Raw genomic sequence first — 14,311 nt, forward strand, 5'->3', positions numbered from 1 at the left:
TTCAGGTAGGATCTGATTCCATGTTAACATATAATGTACTTCTCTCTGAAAGGTCCTATGAAATGATGCTAAGATAGGCAATTTCAGACCCTGTGGCAAAGTAGGGGAAGAAAATTTTAGAGGATTTTTAACTTACACTATGTAAAGACACAGCAATTTAGTGTGTAACCTCTCTGATCTCCAAAAGTTGAAATTTAGAATAAGCTAACCGCAAAGCAAACAACTATTAACACTGATGCAATTATCTGCCATCTTATATATACTTTTAATGACCAAATTGAATGACTTTTTTTTTTCCTGTGAACTTGTCCCCCTCAATCTAAAGATACTTATGTGTGTGTGTTAGTCACTCTGTCATGTCTGACTCTTTGCAACCTCGTGGACTGCAGCCCGCCAGGCTCCTCGGTCCATGGCATTCTCCCAGCAGGAAGACTGGAGTGGGTTGCCATTTCCTCCTCCAGGGGATCTTCCCAAGCCAGCGATTGAACTTGGGTCTCCGGCGTTGCAGGCATATTTTTTACCATTCCTCCAGCAATATGAGATGTACCGGTATATAGAGAAATTACCCAAACTTTACCGACATTCAAGGCTCAACTTTAATCTCACCCACTGGGGGCTCTCCAAATTCATAAATGGGATCCTACACAGAGTAGCATTTGACTCGGTAACTTGTACAATTAACCAATACAGAGGAAGCAAGTTGTTTATAGTCATTTAACAAATGTTTAAGGGGCCTCCTTGGTGGCTCAGGGGTAAAGAATCCGCTTGCCAATGCAGGGGATGTGGGTTCAATTACTGGTCCAGGAAACCTGTGTTCTAGAGTCCGGGAGCCACTGCTGAGCCCATGTGCCTAGAGCCATGCTCCACAACAAGAGAAGCCTCCACAGTGAGAAGCCTGCACCCTGCAACTAGAGACTAGACCCTGCTTGCTGCAACTATAGAAGAACCACTGCAGCAATGAAGATGCAGTGCAGACATTCATAAATAAATCTTTAAAGTAAATAAATAAATGTCTGAGTATTTACTCTGTTCCAGATATCATTCTAGGTGTTTGGGGGACATAGTGAAGAAAACAGACAATAAGCTCTGCTTTTGTGGCACTTAATTCTTGGTGGTGCTCGGGGAGGCTGGGGAGTTAGGACAGGAGTAATAAAAACAAAGATAAAATGTATTAAATGGGAAAAGTTCAAAGCTATGATGGAAATAGAAATGGTGGTAATATAAGACTGTTTGAGGGTGGCACTGGGTGACAAGTTGTAGTCAGCAATGATCCCCTGTAAGTGTTCTTTGACTAAAACCTGAATTCGACACCCATGGTGGATTCATGTCAATGTATAGCAAAACCAATACAATATTGTAAAGTAATTAGCCTCCAAGTAAAATAAATACATTTTAAAAAATTAAAAAAACAAACCAACCTGAATTCCAAAGAGGACGCCGCTATAGGACAATTTGGGAGGAAGATTCCCATGAAAATTACTAAGAACATAAAAGTGGGGGAGGGGGCATTTCTTCTGTACAGAAGGCAAGCATTTACTGATTGAGTGTGGACAAGAGGACCAAATTAAAATTCTGCTTCCTCTGAATAAAAAGGACATGCTTAGAAGATGAGAAAACCCAGACAAACCTCACTGCTGCTGCTGCTGCTGCTAAGTCGCTTCAGTCGTGTCCGACTCTGTGCCACCCCATAGACGGCAGCTCGTCAGGCTCCACCGTCCCTGGGATTCTCCAGGCAAGAACACTGGAGCGGGTTGCCATTTCCTTCTCCAATGCATGAAAGTGAAAAGTGAAAAGTGAAAGTGAAGTCACTCAGTCATGTCTGACTCTTAACGACCCCATGGACTGGAACCTACTAGTCCTTCATCCATGGGATTTTCCAGGCAAGGGTACTGGAGTGAGGTGCCATTGTCTTCTCCGAGAGAAACCTCACTAATAACCCTTAATTCTGATAATGCTCATTGTATATTATCATGTTAAATATTCACAAAAACCCTGTGGGGTGGTAATTATTCTCTTTGTTAAGATGAAACTAAGGACCATGGGCAAGTTTACCCTAAGCCACACAGCTTTTAACAACAAGGGACAGAAAACGTAACAGGATCAAGAATATCTGTTTGCAATCAACAGCCAACTTTCTATTATTTAAGGGTTGGAGACTGGGATTCTCTAATCAAAGGAAGAATTAACAATCAGAGTTCCTTGCCAACCCAGAAAAATGAAACTGAACTATTTGCTAAACAGCAGAATGATCATTTCTAGATAGTGAGATTAAGGGTGATTTTTATCTTCTCAATTCAGGCTCTATTTCTTACTGGCTGTGTATCCTTGAGAATGTTGCTAAACATCTCTGTGTTTTGGTTTCCTTATTTGCAAAAGATGGATAACAACAGTACTCACATCATAAGGCTGTTGCAAGGAGTAAATAACATAACCTATGTGTTTAAAATAGTGCCAACCTATAAGTACTTAATAAATGCTAATCATTATCATTACCTCAATGTAATTTTAATTTGAATTGTTTGAGCATAATTCCATATGTTCAAAAGCCATTTGTCCATATGTTTAAAAATCATTCATATTTATCTATGATTTATCTACCCATGTCTTTTGCTTATATTTCTATTATTATCTTCTTCATTTGTAAGGGCAAGATATGTGTGAATTTTTGTTTCCCTCTTTAGTCTTATATGGTTTATTAATCTGTTGTACAAAAAATATGTATTACTTTTATAAAGAAGAAAAGCATGGGATCCTAAAACTTGCCAGAAAGACCTTGGAGGGCCTTAGCAGAACTTTTCTTGACTGAACTCATTCCTAAATGCACCAAAACTCTTCTGCTAGCTCTACCATCATCTCAACGGTTTTTTGCTTTGGAGGCCAACCTCCTTTTCAGGGCAAAGGGCAAAGTCTTTATTGGAGCATTCACGGCCCTATCTACTTTAAAGGCCCATCTGCCACTCTGCTCTACACTCCTGCATTTTGCTCCCCGGCCAGGTACACACCAACACATCTCTGCCACTCTTCATGCTGCTTCCTTTACCTACAGGAACCTCCTTGCCCCTGCCTTTTTACTGCCACTTGAACTCCTAGCTTCAGGACCCCCTGAAATGGCCCCTCTTCCACACTGTCCCAGGCACCAGCCCACCCCCTTCATCTACTGGCCATAGCTAATCATCCACTCTCCCATGCTTCCTTAACACTTGTGCTCATCCTTATTACAGCACTGAACAGAGTGAGTCGTCATTGCCCAAGTGTCTGTCTAACCCTGTAGATCGTAAACCAGAACAAGCCATGGGTCTCAGATAACTGAGTCCCCATGTCCGAATATAATTCCAGGTATATAGTAGGTGCTTACATGTGCTCAGTGAATGCTTAAATGACTAGGGGCTGGAGTGTTTGTCCTATAGCTTCAAGTGGACAGACTAGTTGTTCCTGACCTGGAAAGACACTTGTATGATTTCTCTTGTTTTGTTTGCTTAGTTTGGTAACATGCTATCTCCTCTAAAGTGAATAGTGATGGTCTTGTTAAAAGTTCTGAAAATGAATGTACAGAGATAGGAGGAAACAAAGAAAGCATTAATACTCTGGTTTCATGGGTGGGGCAACTTCCCTGGTGGCTCAGATGGTAATAATTAGGAGACCCAGATTCGATCCCTGGGTTGGGAAGATCCCCTGCAGAAAGGAAGTGTAACCCGCTCCAGTAGTCTTTCCTTGAAAATCCCATAGACAGAGGAGCCTGGTGGGCTACAGTCAAAGGGGTCACAACTTCTTATAGGGGAAAAAAACCCCATCTACCTGGGAGTATGTGCTTCTCTGCTAAAGAAGAATGGAGGCAGTCCTGTCACAGCATGGGATAGGAAATGGGAGTGCCCTAATTAAGGACCTTCCTCACCCCAGGACCTCCATCACATCACCCAGGCCTGCCCTCTGCCCACAAACAACATCTGCCTCCTTTTCCTACCCCTCAGTTCAGTTCAGTCGTTCACTTATGTCCAATTTTTTGCCACCCCATGGACTGCAGCACACCAGGCTTCCCTGTCCATCAAAACTCCTGGAGTTTACTCAAACCAATGTCTATTGAGTCAATGATGCCATCCAACCATCTCATCCTCTGTCGTCCCCATCTCCTCATGCCTTCAATCTTTCCCAAGATCTTCCCCAGTCTTTTCAAATTAGTCAGTTCTTGACATCAAGTGGCCAAAATATTGGAGTTTCAGCATCAACATCAGTCCTTCCAATGAATATTCAGGACTGATTTCCTTTAGGATTGACTGGTTTGATCTCCTCGCAGTCCAAGGGACTCTCAGGAGTCTTCTCCAATCCCAAGGTTCAAAAGCATCAATTCTTTGGTGCTCAGTTTCCTTATGGTCCAACTCTCACATCTATACATGACTACTGGAAAAATTATAGCTTTGATTAGACGGACCTTCCTATTCCTAAAGTGAAAATGAAAGTGAAAGTGAAGTCATGTCCGACTCTCTGCAACCCCATGGGCTGTAGCCTACTAGGCTCCTCTGTCCATGGGATTTTCTAGGCAAGAGTAGTGGAGTGGGTTGCCATTCCCTTCTCCAGGGGATCTTCCCAACACAGGGATCGAATCTAGGTCTCCCGCACTGCAGACAGACACTTTACCGTCTGAGCCACCAGGGAAGGCTGCAGGCTTTTTTACAGCCAAGGACCCACTGGGGTTTACAAGTCCATTTTAAAAAGAGCCACACAGAGACAACATTCTGTCTTCGTTGTCCTTAGTTCGGGCCTGTTGCCCATCTTGTGGGTCCAAAACCTCCCTCCTCTGAGAAGCCTTTTCTGAGATAAAACTTTCAATGCCTTTTGACTCACTTGTTTGAGTTCATGTATTACAGTGTAAAGATGGAACTGTTTTAAGCAGTCAGTGTCCTCCAGCCAAAGATCACAAAAACATGCCTGTAGTTGAGTGAGTTCAGTTTACTATTCATTGCAGTAAGGGAGAACACACATCATGGAGGAACCATGTGATGTCTTCCCAAGTATCAGAAAGAACCTGTTACAGAGGCTGGGGTTTGGTTCAGTTATTTGGGGAAGTTTTTCCTTCATGGAAACAGGGGTTTTGTCCAGATTAGATGTCTTTAGGTAGCTGAGGCAATTCTCTGATTGGTATTTGAGTAAATCTTACCTGTAAGGAGAGGAGACTAGACCCAGAATAAAGATGTAATTGGTAAAGAAGTTGTAGACATTCATTTTAGCCAAGAGAGGGGGATGTTTAGTCATGTATGACCTTCTTTACATTCAGAAAATGAAGATCATGGCATCCGGTCCCATCATTTCATCGGAAATAGATGGGGAAATAGTGGAAACAGTGTCAGACTTTATTTTTGGGGGCTCCAAAATCACTGCACATGGTGACTGCAGCCATGAAATTAAAAGACGCTTACTCCTTGGAAGGAAAGTTATATCCAACATAGATACCATATTCAAAAGCAGAGACATTACTTTGCCAACAAAGGTCAATCTAGTCAAGGCTATGGTTTTTTCCAGTGGTCATGTATGGATGTGAGAGTTGGACTGTGAAGAAGGCTGAGCACTGAAGAATCGATGCTTTTGAACTTGGTGTTGGAGAAGACTCATGAGAGTCCCTTGGACTGCAAGGAGATCCCACCAGTCCATTCTGGAGGAGATCAGCCCTAGGATTTCTTTGGAAGGAATGATGCTAAAGTTGAAACTCCAGTACTTTGGCCACCTCATGCAAAGAGTTGACTCATTGGAAAAGACTCTGATGCTGGGAGGGATTGGGGCAGGAAAGAAGGGGAAGACAGAGGATGAGATGGCTGGATGACATCACTGACTCGGTGGACGTGAGTCTGAGTGAACTCCGGGAGTTGGTGATGGACAGGGAGGCCTGGTGTGCTGCGATTCATGGGGTCACAAAGAGTCGGACACGACTGAGGGACTGAACTGAACTGAACTGAACTGTCTCCTGTCAATATGGTCTCAGAGAGACCATGTCTGAGGTCAATGTTCTATGACACTGTTCTATGACAGGTCCAATAGGAACGAAGATGGCCAAAGCTGATGTGTTAAGTGTGATTCAATTCCAGATTAAAGATCAGGAGATTGGTCCTAGTCCTGGCTATTGTACTAACTGGCATGACTTTGGGGATGCCAGTTAGCAGCTCTAAACCTTAGTTTCCCCATATATTTTTTTTAATTTTAAAAATTGTATTTTTTCTTGTTTTTGTTTGTAGATTTTTTCTTAAAATTTATTTTAATTGGAGGTCAATTACTTTAAAAAAGAATGGTCTTAGATTCCATATGTAAAGGCCTTTCCAGGCCTGAAACGCTAAGAGAATGCGTGTTTCTCTTGCATCTCTTCTGTATTTATAGAAAATGCTACAGGGAACTTGGCCACACATCCTTATGTGTGTGCATGCTAAGTTGCTTCAGTTGTGTTCGACTCTGTGTGACCCTATGGATTATAGCCAACCCCCGCCCAGGTTCCTCTGTGCTTAGAATTCTCCAGGCAAGAATACTGGAAGGGATTGCCATGCCCTCCTCCACGGAATCTTCCCAACCCAGGGATCAAATCCGGGTCTCTTACATCTCCTGCATTGGCAGGCAGGTTCTTTACCACTAGCGCAACCCCGGAAGCACACACACCCTTAAAGAGGGGAATTCATGCATAACAAATGGTATTATAGGTGAGCTGTTTAAAAATCAACTGAGATTTTAATCTTAACACTGTGAGTCATTATTGATTCCAAATTAAGGAGTTAAATGTAAACATTCGGAAGATCTCCAAAAAGAAGAAAGTATAAAATTCATTTCTGGATGAGAAAAGATGTACAAATTTATGATGTTAAAACCAATAAAAAAGAAAATATTATTAGATTTTACAAAATAAAAAAGAAAAACTACATATAGAAGGCAAAATCCAACTACAAACACATTTTCAACAAAAGTTCAGTATCCTAAATATAATTCCATCTTCTTCCATCTACCTCACTCATATTTTCATTGAATGCCACCTATACAGATGATAAAACTGAGGCCTAGAAATGATAAGTAACTGTTTCAAGATCATTTAGAGCAGCAAATGTTAAACCAACTCAGACCTCAGATTGGGATTCTGCCTCTTTTTTGCTGTCTTTATACTGAGAATTTTGGATTAGAGATTACTGACATTGCCTTCCAAATTTAAACCAATGATTTACAGCAACACCATGCTCCATTCACGAGGTGAGACAGAGGAGAAATACAAACACTGAACTTCGGTTGGAAAAGAACTGAATGGAAGGGAAAAAAATCCCCTCTTTACAATTATGAAACTTATTAGTATTTTTCCTAAATGTAACATCCAGATATAATTGGCTATGTCTTTTTCAAAAAATATTTTTAGTGCTACAAAACTTTTTTTACAGAATGACTGTAAAAGCAGTTAATTTCTGTATAACTTTCAAAATTACACTTGGGGTCTGGACTCAGTGGATCTTGAGATCAATAAAAAGTCTGGGACTGTTGCCTCTGAAGCATCCTAGGAAGAGGGCCCTTTTAAGGTCTGTCATGCTTAGCACTTAGGAGATGACCTGATCCTTTAAAGAAACCTCTCTTTTTTTATTCAGTCTTCAAAGCTTCAAGTGAATTTGTCTGGGTTCATTATACACCTTCTAGCTCCTAACTTCTCCAACACTTCTCAACATTCAGTTCTGACTGCATTCATTTCAATTTGTCTACTCTTTTCCAACTATTTTTCACTAAGTTAAATTGTCCAAATTCTCTTTCTCTTCTTCGGAGGTTTTTAGTACTGCTAACATCTGAGATATACAACATTTTTATGACCCTGTCTCTATTCACATGAGCCATTACCAGGTGGAAATTCCCAGGTGGGAAATTTCTCTCAGTTCACATGGCCCAGGATGCCTTCATAAATACTTTCCTGCACAATTACATAAAGGACACGAGCCTAGAAGACCTCCAGACATGTCAGAACCCTAACGCGTCAAAGAACAAGTAGGCAATTGTGAGCAATTTGACAACCAAGGGCCTTGGCCGTTCATTGGACACAGAGCACGTCAATCCTTGTTTGTCAGCAAATGAGCCCAAAGCTCGTGACGAGGGGTCACATGCCACCGTTAACTGTTCCGGCCCCGCCCCTCGACTGTGGCCTGGCTCCACTGCCTGAGGCCCGACTTCCGTCGGACGCTTCCGCCATTGGCCGCCTACCCTCCCGGTCGTGGGGCCTCCTCTGTGGTCCCTTCCGTGACTGCCTCGGTCCATCTCACTTCCCTCAGCCTCCTCTCAGGGCAGCCACTTCGGGTGCCACCACCTGCGCCATTGCCATCGTCACCCGCCCGACTGAGGTAACTGCCGTCCGCCATGTCTACCACGGGGGATGGAGATCTGGCCCCTGGCGGGCAGGAAGGCCCTGCAAGTGCGGCAGGGGCCCAGGCCGGAGCCCGTGACGGTGTGGACCGCAACTCCGAGCCTCGCAGGGGTGACTCCATGCCTGAGGCTGAGGCGGGTGGAGTCGTCGGGGCCTCAGGAGGCCCGAGGGAGGTGGCCCTGGAGGGCGGGAACGCTGAGGAAGACTCGGACATCCAGCCGGCCGAGGAGGGGGAGGAAGAGGAGCAGGCGCAGGGCGTGAACCGCATGGTGCACTCGCGACACTTCTCCATGACCCGCTACCGCTTAACGGTCCTGACTCAGAGGTACCCGATGCTGAACTTTATGTACAAAAACCACATCCTAGTCCCGCCAGAGGACGACGACGTGTTGGTCCGGCACCAGAACCGGCCGCGCTTGTCCAACCTCAGCTCAGCCACTGTGGCTCGGTTCTCTGAGGTCCAGGTGCCCTCAGATGGACCAGCGGAGGGACCGGCGGAGGAAGCCCCGGCTCAGTGGGCAGAACAGGCGGAGGAAGCCCAGGAGGCGGCGGAGGCTGGGGAGGTGCAGGAGGCCGACGAGGCCTGTTTATGGGAGACGGCCACCAAGGAGTCTGAGGAGCACAGCTTGTGGGAGAGGCCACAGGAGCCGGCCGCCCCTGAGAGTGAGCATTCGAGGGGCGGGGGGGAGTTGGGGTGGACGGAGACACTGGCAGCTGCAGGCCGGGTCTGGGGACCAGGGATCCTGAGGAGGGGGAAGGCTCAGACGGCGGGGAGTGGTGGGTACCTCAGAAGGGGAGGCCGGGAGTCAGGGCCTCCTTGAATTGAAGGCTAGATGGGCTCAGTAGAACCCCAACTCTATAACGACTTCTTAGTTTGGGGGGAAAATAAGCTGCCCTCTACCAACCCTGATAAGAGGTCTGAGATGATCAGTGCCAGTTATGAGCCCACAGGTGAAGGTCAGTGGAGGCAGGTGTTTGAGAGGGAGCTTGAGAGGACATGGAAGAGAACAAGCAAATGGCAGACCTCATATTTGGTTCATAGCTTTTAAAAATGTCAAGATTCTTGGAAAGTTGATCCCAAAACATTATGAACTCATACAGGAGCACTTGGTCAAATGAAATATTCAGGGGATTGAGGAACTCAGGAACTTCCTCATAGAATTTGTTATTGAGGTGAACCATATTTTGGTGAGAAAGTTCTGACCAAAACATCCAGAATGCATCAGACCAAGAGGATTCTGATCCTGGACCACAAGTAATCAGTAGCACAGGGTGACAGATTTATTAGAAAAGAAGAAATAATGTCATTGTGAAAATGATCAAGCAGCTGCAAAGTGAGGGCCATGGAAGTGTTGTATCCTCCAGAAGGAAGGCCCCCAGTTACTCTTTGCTTAGTTGCTTCTGTCCTCCTGCTTCTCCTAAGGGTAGAGTACTGGATATCTTGCCGTTCCTTATGAGTTGGGATTTTTTTTTTTTTTTTTCCGTGAATGGCTGGTCCCAAAGTCTATTATTCCTCTCTAAAGAAACAGCTGAATGCCAGGATGAGAACTCCAAAGAAGAGGCGCAGGGCACCAAAAGTGAGGGGAAAGAAAAGAAGTATAACAGAAAACAAGAAGAACCAGAAAAGGATCTGGACCCAGCAAAGGACAGGCCCAGAAAGCCCAGGTATCTGTGTATAGCTTTGAAAATAACACAGCTATTCCCAGGCATTTACCAATTTTGTTTTTGCTTTTTAATTCTTGGAGTAAATTAAGAAAACGTTTGTTTGAAATTAGTTCAACAACTCAAATTTACCTAATGTTTATAGAACATTCCTGCACCCAGTAATATAAAAAGCATGAAGTAAAATATACTTCATGGCTTCTCATTTGTTCTTATGAGGTCTTTGGTCCTCTATCTGTAAGACTACCAACAAGTTGTAAATGTGTCAGTAGCTAAGACCAGTATTTCTTTAGAAAACAGTGACTAAAAGCAGCAGCAACTGGGCTGTGCACTTGTTTGGCCTTCATTTCTTTCTTTTTTTTTTTTTTTTAATTTATTTTTTTAACTTTATTTTTAAACTTTACAATATTGTATTAGTTTTGCGATATTTGGCCTTCATTTCTTGACCACAGAAGTGCAGTCTCCTGCACTAAGAGAAGACACCTTTTAGAGCGTAACTACTTACGAATAGCGAACAGTTCGGAATTTCAAGTAGGACCACATTTAGTGATTAATACTGAAATATTTGTTCGGTTGTAGATTTGTGTGTTTTATATGACAGTCAAAAGAAACAGTCATAGGATGACTGTTGTTTATCACTGAGTTGGTAGTGAAGGTATATATCTTGTCTTTAATGATTAACATTTTCTCCCTTGTTTTCATAGTGGTGCGATTCATAACAACAGCCTCTTATACGGTAGATATGGAAACCGAGGGTCTGGGAGGGTAAGGGAGTATCATCTGTGGAGTGAGCACAGGCTTTTAAGGGAGAAAGAGTGATTTTAGTCCCAGACTAGCCTCTCAAAGAAAGGGGGCAAAAAAAAGCATTTATGGTGTTGGGCAAGAGGGAGACAAGGTTCGTAGGATCACATGATTTAAGCCATCGGATTGTACATGCACCCAGTATCCAGGGTGAAGTTTATAAGAGGAAAATGTGTTTTTCTTCTCTCCTTGTTGAGATACAACCCTCAGATGCACCAGATATACGTAAGGCTGACTGTTTTCTTAGATTTAGAAAGTTTCTGGTGCTGACTGATGCTGTATAATCGTTCATTTTCTCTCATTTTTTCCTGCAGTTTGGAAGACTAGAAAGAAGACAGAGAAAGAAGAAAGGATCCATTGTTCGCTATTTTTAGATTTTTCAGAAGCCCATGGGAATATTGTTAACATTGATTTCCTTCCAAATCCATCCCCCAAATAGCAACTGCCTAATAATAATATCTATAAAAAAATCCAATATCTAATTAGGTTTTATCTTCCACAGATATATTTGACAGCATTTGTTCTAGTTAAAACTAAGTTTTAAAGTAGTAAACTGAAATGTAGATAGATTTATGTATATAAATAATCCTGATTTAAATCTCTTTAAAAATGAGAAGCCGTTTTACATCATTGGAAGGCATCATCACATTCCACCATTTGATAAGCCTGTTGTAAATTCTTTTATTGCAGCCAAAAAAAAAATTTGTATTTAAAAGAGTTCTGTAAAGACAGAAATAGAGGTCAAGGCTTTAGATCTGCACTTGTTTACTGTACTAGTCACTAGCCATGTGTGGCTGCTGAGCATTGAAAATGTGGCTAATCTGAGTTGAAATGTGCTACAAATGTAAAAGATGGTGTAAAGTCTCATTAATAACTAATTACCCATTGAAATGATAATCTACTATTAAATATAGCATTAAAATTATTTTCTCCAGTTCCTTTTTACTTTTTCAAAAATTTATTTATTGCTACACGTGGGCTTTCTCCTCTTACGGTGCACAGGTTCTCACTGAGGTGGCTTCTCTTGTGGAGCATGAGCTCTAGGGCAAACGGGCTTCAGAGCTGGGCACATGGGCTTAGTTGCCCCTCAGCATGTGAGATCTTCCTGTACCAGGGATTGAACCTGTGTCCCCTGCACTGCAAGGTGGATTCTTAACCACTGGACCACCAGGGATGCCCTCTTTTTACTTTTTAGATGTGGCTACTAGAACATTTAAAAGTACACAGGACTTGTGTTATATGTGTATTTCATAGTACTGATGGGTGCTTTTGAAGGAAACCTGAGGGATGGCCCAGCTTGCCTGGAGGCCAGATGGTGCTGCTGAGCCTGAGCCCAGATGCTGATTTGGAGCACTGGTTCTCAAAGTTTGGCCCTTAAAATAGCATTATTAGCATCACCCACGAACTCTTAGGCTCCACTCAAGACCTGTGAATCAGAAACTGGGAGTGGGGCTCAGTAGTCTGTGTTTTAACAAGCCCTCCAGGGGATTCTGATGCAGCCAAGGTTTGAGAAGCACTGGTTGACAGCCACAGGGGGAGAAGTTGAGACCCACCTATGGTTACCAGCCTTTGTTCACTGCCTTGGGGCTGCTGGAGGTAAATTGAACAGGATGGTAGGGGCTGGACTGGCGAGGAAATTAGGATTCACAGGGGCTGAGACAGACAGAGGCTGTGGATAGGGGATGGCACCAGAAAAATATCCAGGGACAGAGCTGGTTCCAGAAAGTCACAGACATGATTCCTGGTATATGAAGTCTAAGAGAAGCTGCACTCAGCAAGAATGGATACTAGATACATACAGAGTTGCCTGTGAGGATGTATGCATATGCAAGCATACAGAAAGGCATGCAATGGAAAGATAAACCACATTTAGGATGGTGGTTACCTCTTGGGGAAAGACAAGGACAGTGATCCTATTGGGGAGGGATACATAGTGGGCTTCAACTGTATCTCTAATTACATTTCTTAAACTGAGTGGTGGGTAAATAGTGTTTATACTAGTATTTATAATTTTGTGCAGATCGGAAGTATATCACAATAAGTAAAAATAAAAAGAGAAAAGGAAGAAAGTGGACTTAATCTTTGAACTTTGTTTAAGGTAATAAAAAGATAAAGTTGTAGATGACCAGAGTGGAGGATCAGAGAAGGGGAAGGGCCTGGGGGTTTGAGACTAGATGGGCTCATTTCTGCATTTACTTCAGGCTTCCTAGGTATCTGAAACATGGTCTAGATGGAGCATACTTTGTTCCCACGGGCTTGGCTCCTGACCTTCCTGTAGATAACTGATAACATACAGTCATGTTCTGTGGTGGCATGGCTTCTATTCTAACTGTGTGCACATGCAAATACACACTACATCCACCTATTCCATCTAAACCAACCCCTGCACTGAACCTTTAAATGGCTGGGACCTTAAGGGTTTTATTTATCTTTCTTTCCCAAAGCCGTAGGCAATGAATTTTCATCTTCCTAGGTATTTAATGTCAATTAAAGTGAAGCAAACTTAATATCCCCACAACTTTTTTTTTTTTTTTTTTGGTTACCAGCGTTGACATTTTAAAATGTGTTATATTATTCCTTATGGCTAGAACCACATGGTGTGACAGAAGGCAAAGCACTCCCTGTCACCATTATTTCAACTGAAAGGGCAGGTCAACTAGTACAATTTGAGGCCCTTCAACCTAGTTCTGATTTGTTAGTACTTCTGCGGTGCTAGTTGTTAAAACAGTATTGCTTCCAGGCCCAGGCAGAGATATCTCTGTCTTGAGCTCTATGCTCTAGAGGGCCACTTTGGTCCTCTTCCAGCCACACCCCTCCCGCCAGGGCCAGGAGCCCAGCCCATGGGAACAAGGGCTTTGTCCCTGCTAGCCCATGCTCCAGGTACCTGGCAGTCCTGAACAGTCCCTAGCCTGTTTCCAGGGCCCGTGTGCTCCTCTTAGACCTGTCCTGGGGAGGGCTGACTGCACTCACTGCTGGGGTGGGTGCTCCCAGGCCCAAGGAGGGGTTGTAGGCCCAGAAGGGGATGCGGCCTGGCCTAGGAGCCAGGGAAAAGGCAGGGGAAGGGAAGGAGGGCAGCTCTTCCCATGCCATCAGGGCAGAACTTAGAGGAGTCTGAGAATACTAAATCCCAACCTGGCCTTTCAGCTCTTTAGGAAGGTACATTTGTCATTGAAGGAGATACAACTTATTTAATGGTTTATCATTTGATTTGAACATTTCAAATATTTTTAGACATGTGGATCCCCAACTGAACTCTTTTTCTGAACCTTGCAAATAGGACAAATGTTTCAGGCAGGCCAGATTAAATATCTGCTCTATCACCCCTTTCCCTTTTTACTCCATGTTACACCTATTCCTGAGCATACTGGGTGTCATGCTTCTGAAAAAGTTTTTTAACAGGTACTTATTTTTTAATTGAAGTATAAATGCTTTACAGAATTTTGTTGTTTTCTGTCAGACATCAACATGAACCAGCCATAGGTATACACTTGT

General features: G+C 43.4%; 1 protein-coding gene across 1 annotated transcript; it reads left to right on the forward strand.

Annotated features, from left to right (window-relative positions):
* The first annotated feature begins 7,626 nt into the window (after window positions 1–7,626).
* LOC113887829 (cancer/testis antigen 47B-like) lies at window positions 7,627–11,744 on the forward strand. The gene is made up of 3 exons (XM_027535061.1): window positions 7,627–9,019; window positions 9,880–10,021; window positions 11,134–11,744. Exons 1-3 carry the CDS (start codon window positions 8,350–8,352, stop codon window positions 11,144–11,146), a joined length of 825 nt encoding a protein of 274 aa, XP_027390862.1. The 5' UTR covers window positions 7,627–8,349; the 3' UTR covers window positions 11,147–11,744.
* The last annotated feature ends 2,567 nt before the right edge of the window (window positions 11,745–14,311 follow it).

The sequence above is a fragment of the Bos indicus x Bos taurus genome, chromosome X, assembly GCF_003369695.1.
Source record: "Bos indicus x Bos taurus breed Angus x Brahman F1 hybrid chromosome X, Bos_hybrid_MaternalHap_v2.0, whole genome shotgun sequence".
Classification (NCBI taxonomy): Eukaryota; Metazoa; Chordata; class Mammalia; order Artiodactyla; family Bovidae; genus Bos; species Bos indicus x Bos taurus.

Excerpts from the sequence above, each read along its gene's own strand:
- LOC113887829 (XM_027535061.1), top strand. The coding sequence starts at position 8,350 with ATGTCTACCACGGGGGATGGAGATCTGGCCCCTGGCGGGCAGGAAGGC. Across the intron at positions 9,020-9,879 it reads GGAGCCGGCCGCCCCTGAGA|AAACAGCTGAATGCCAGGAT; the intron begins GTGAGCATTCGA and ends TCCTCTCTAAAG.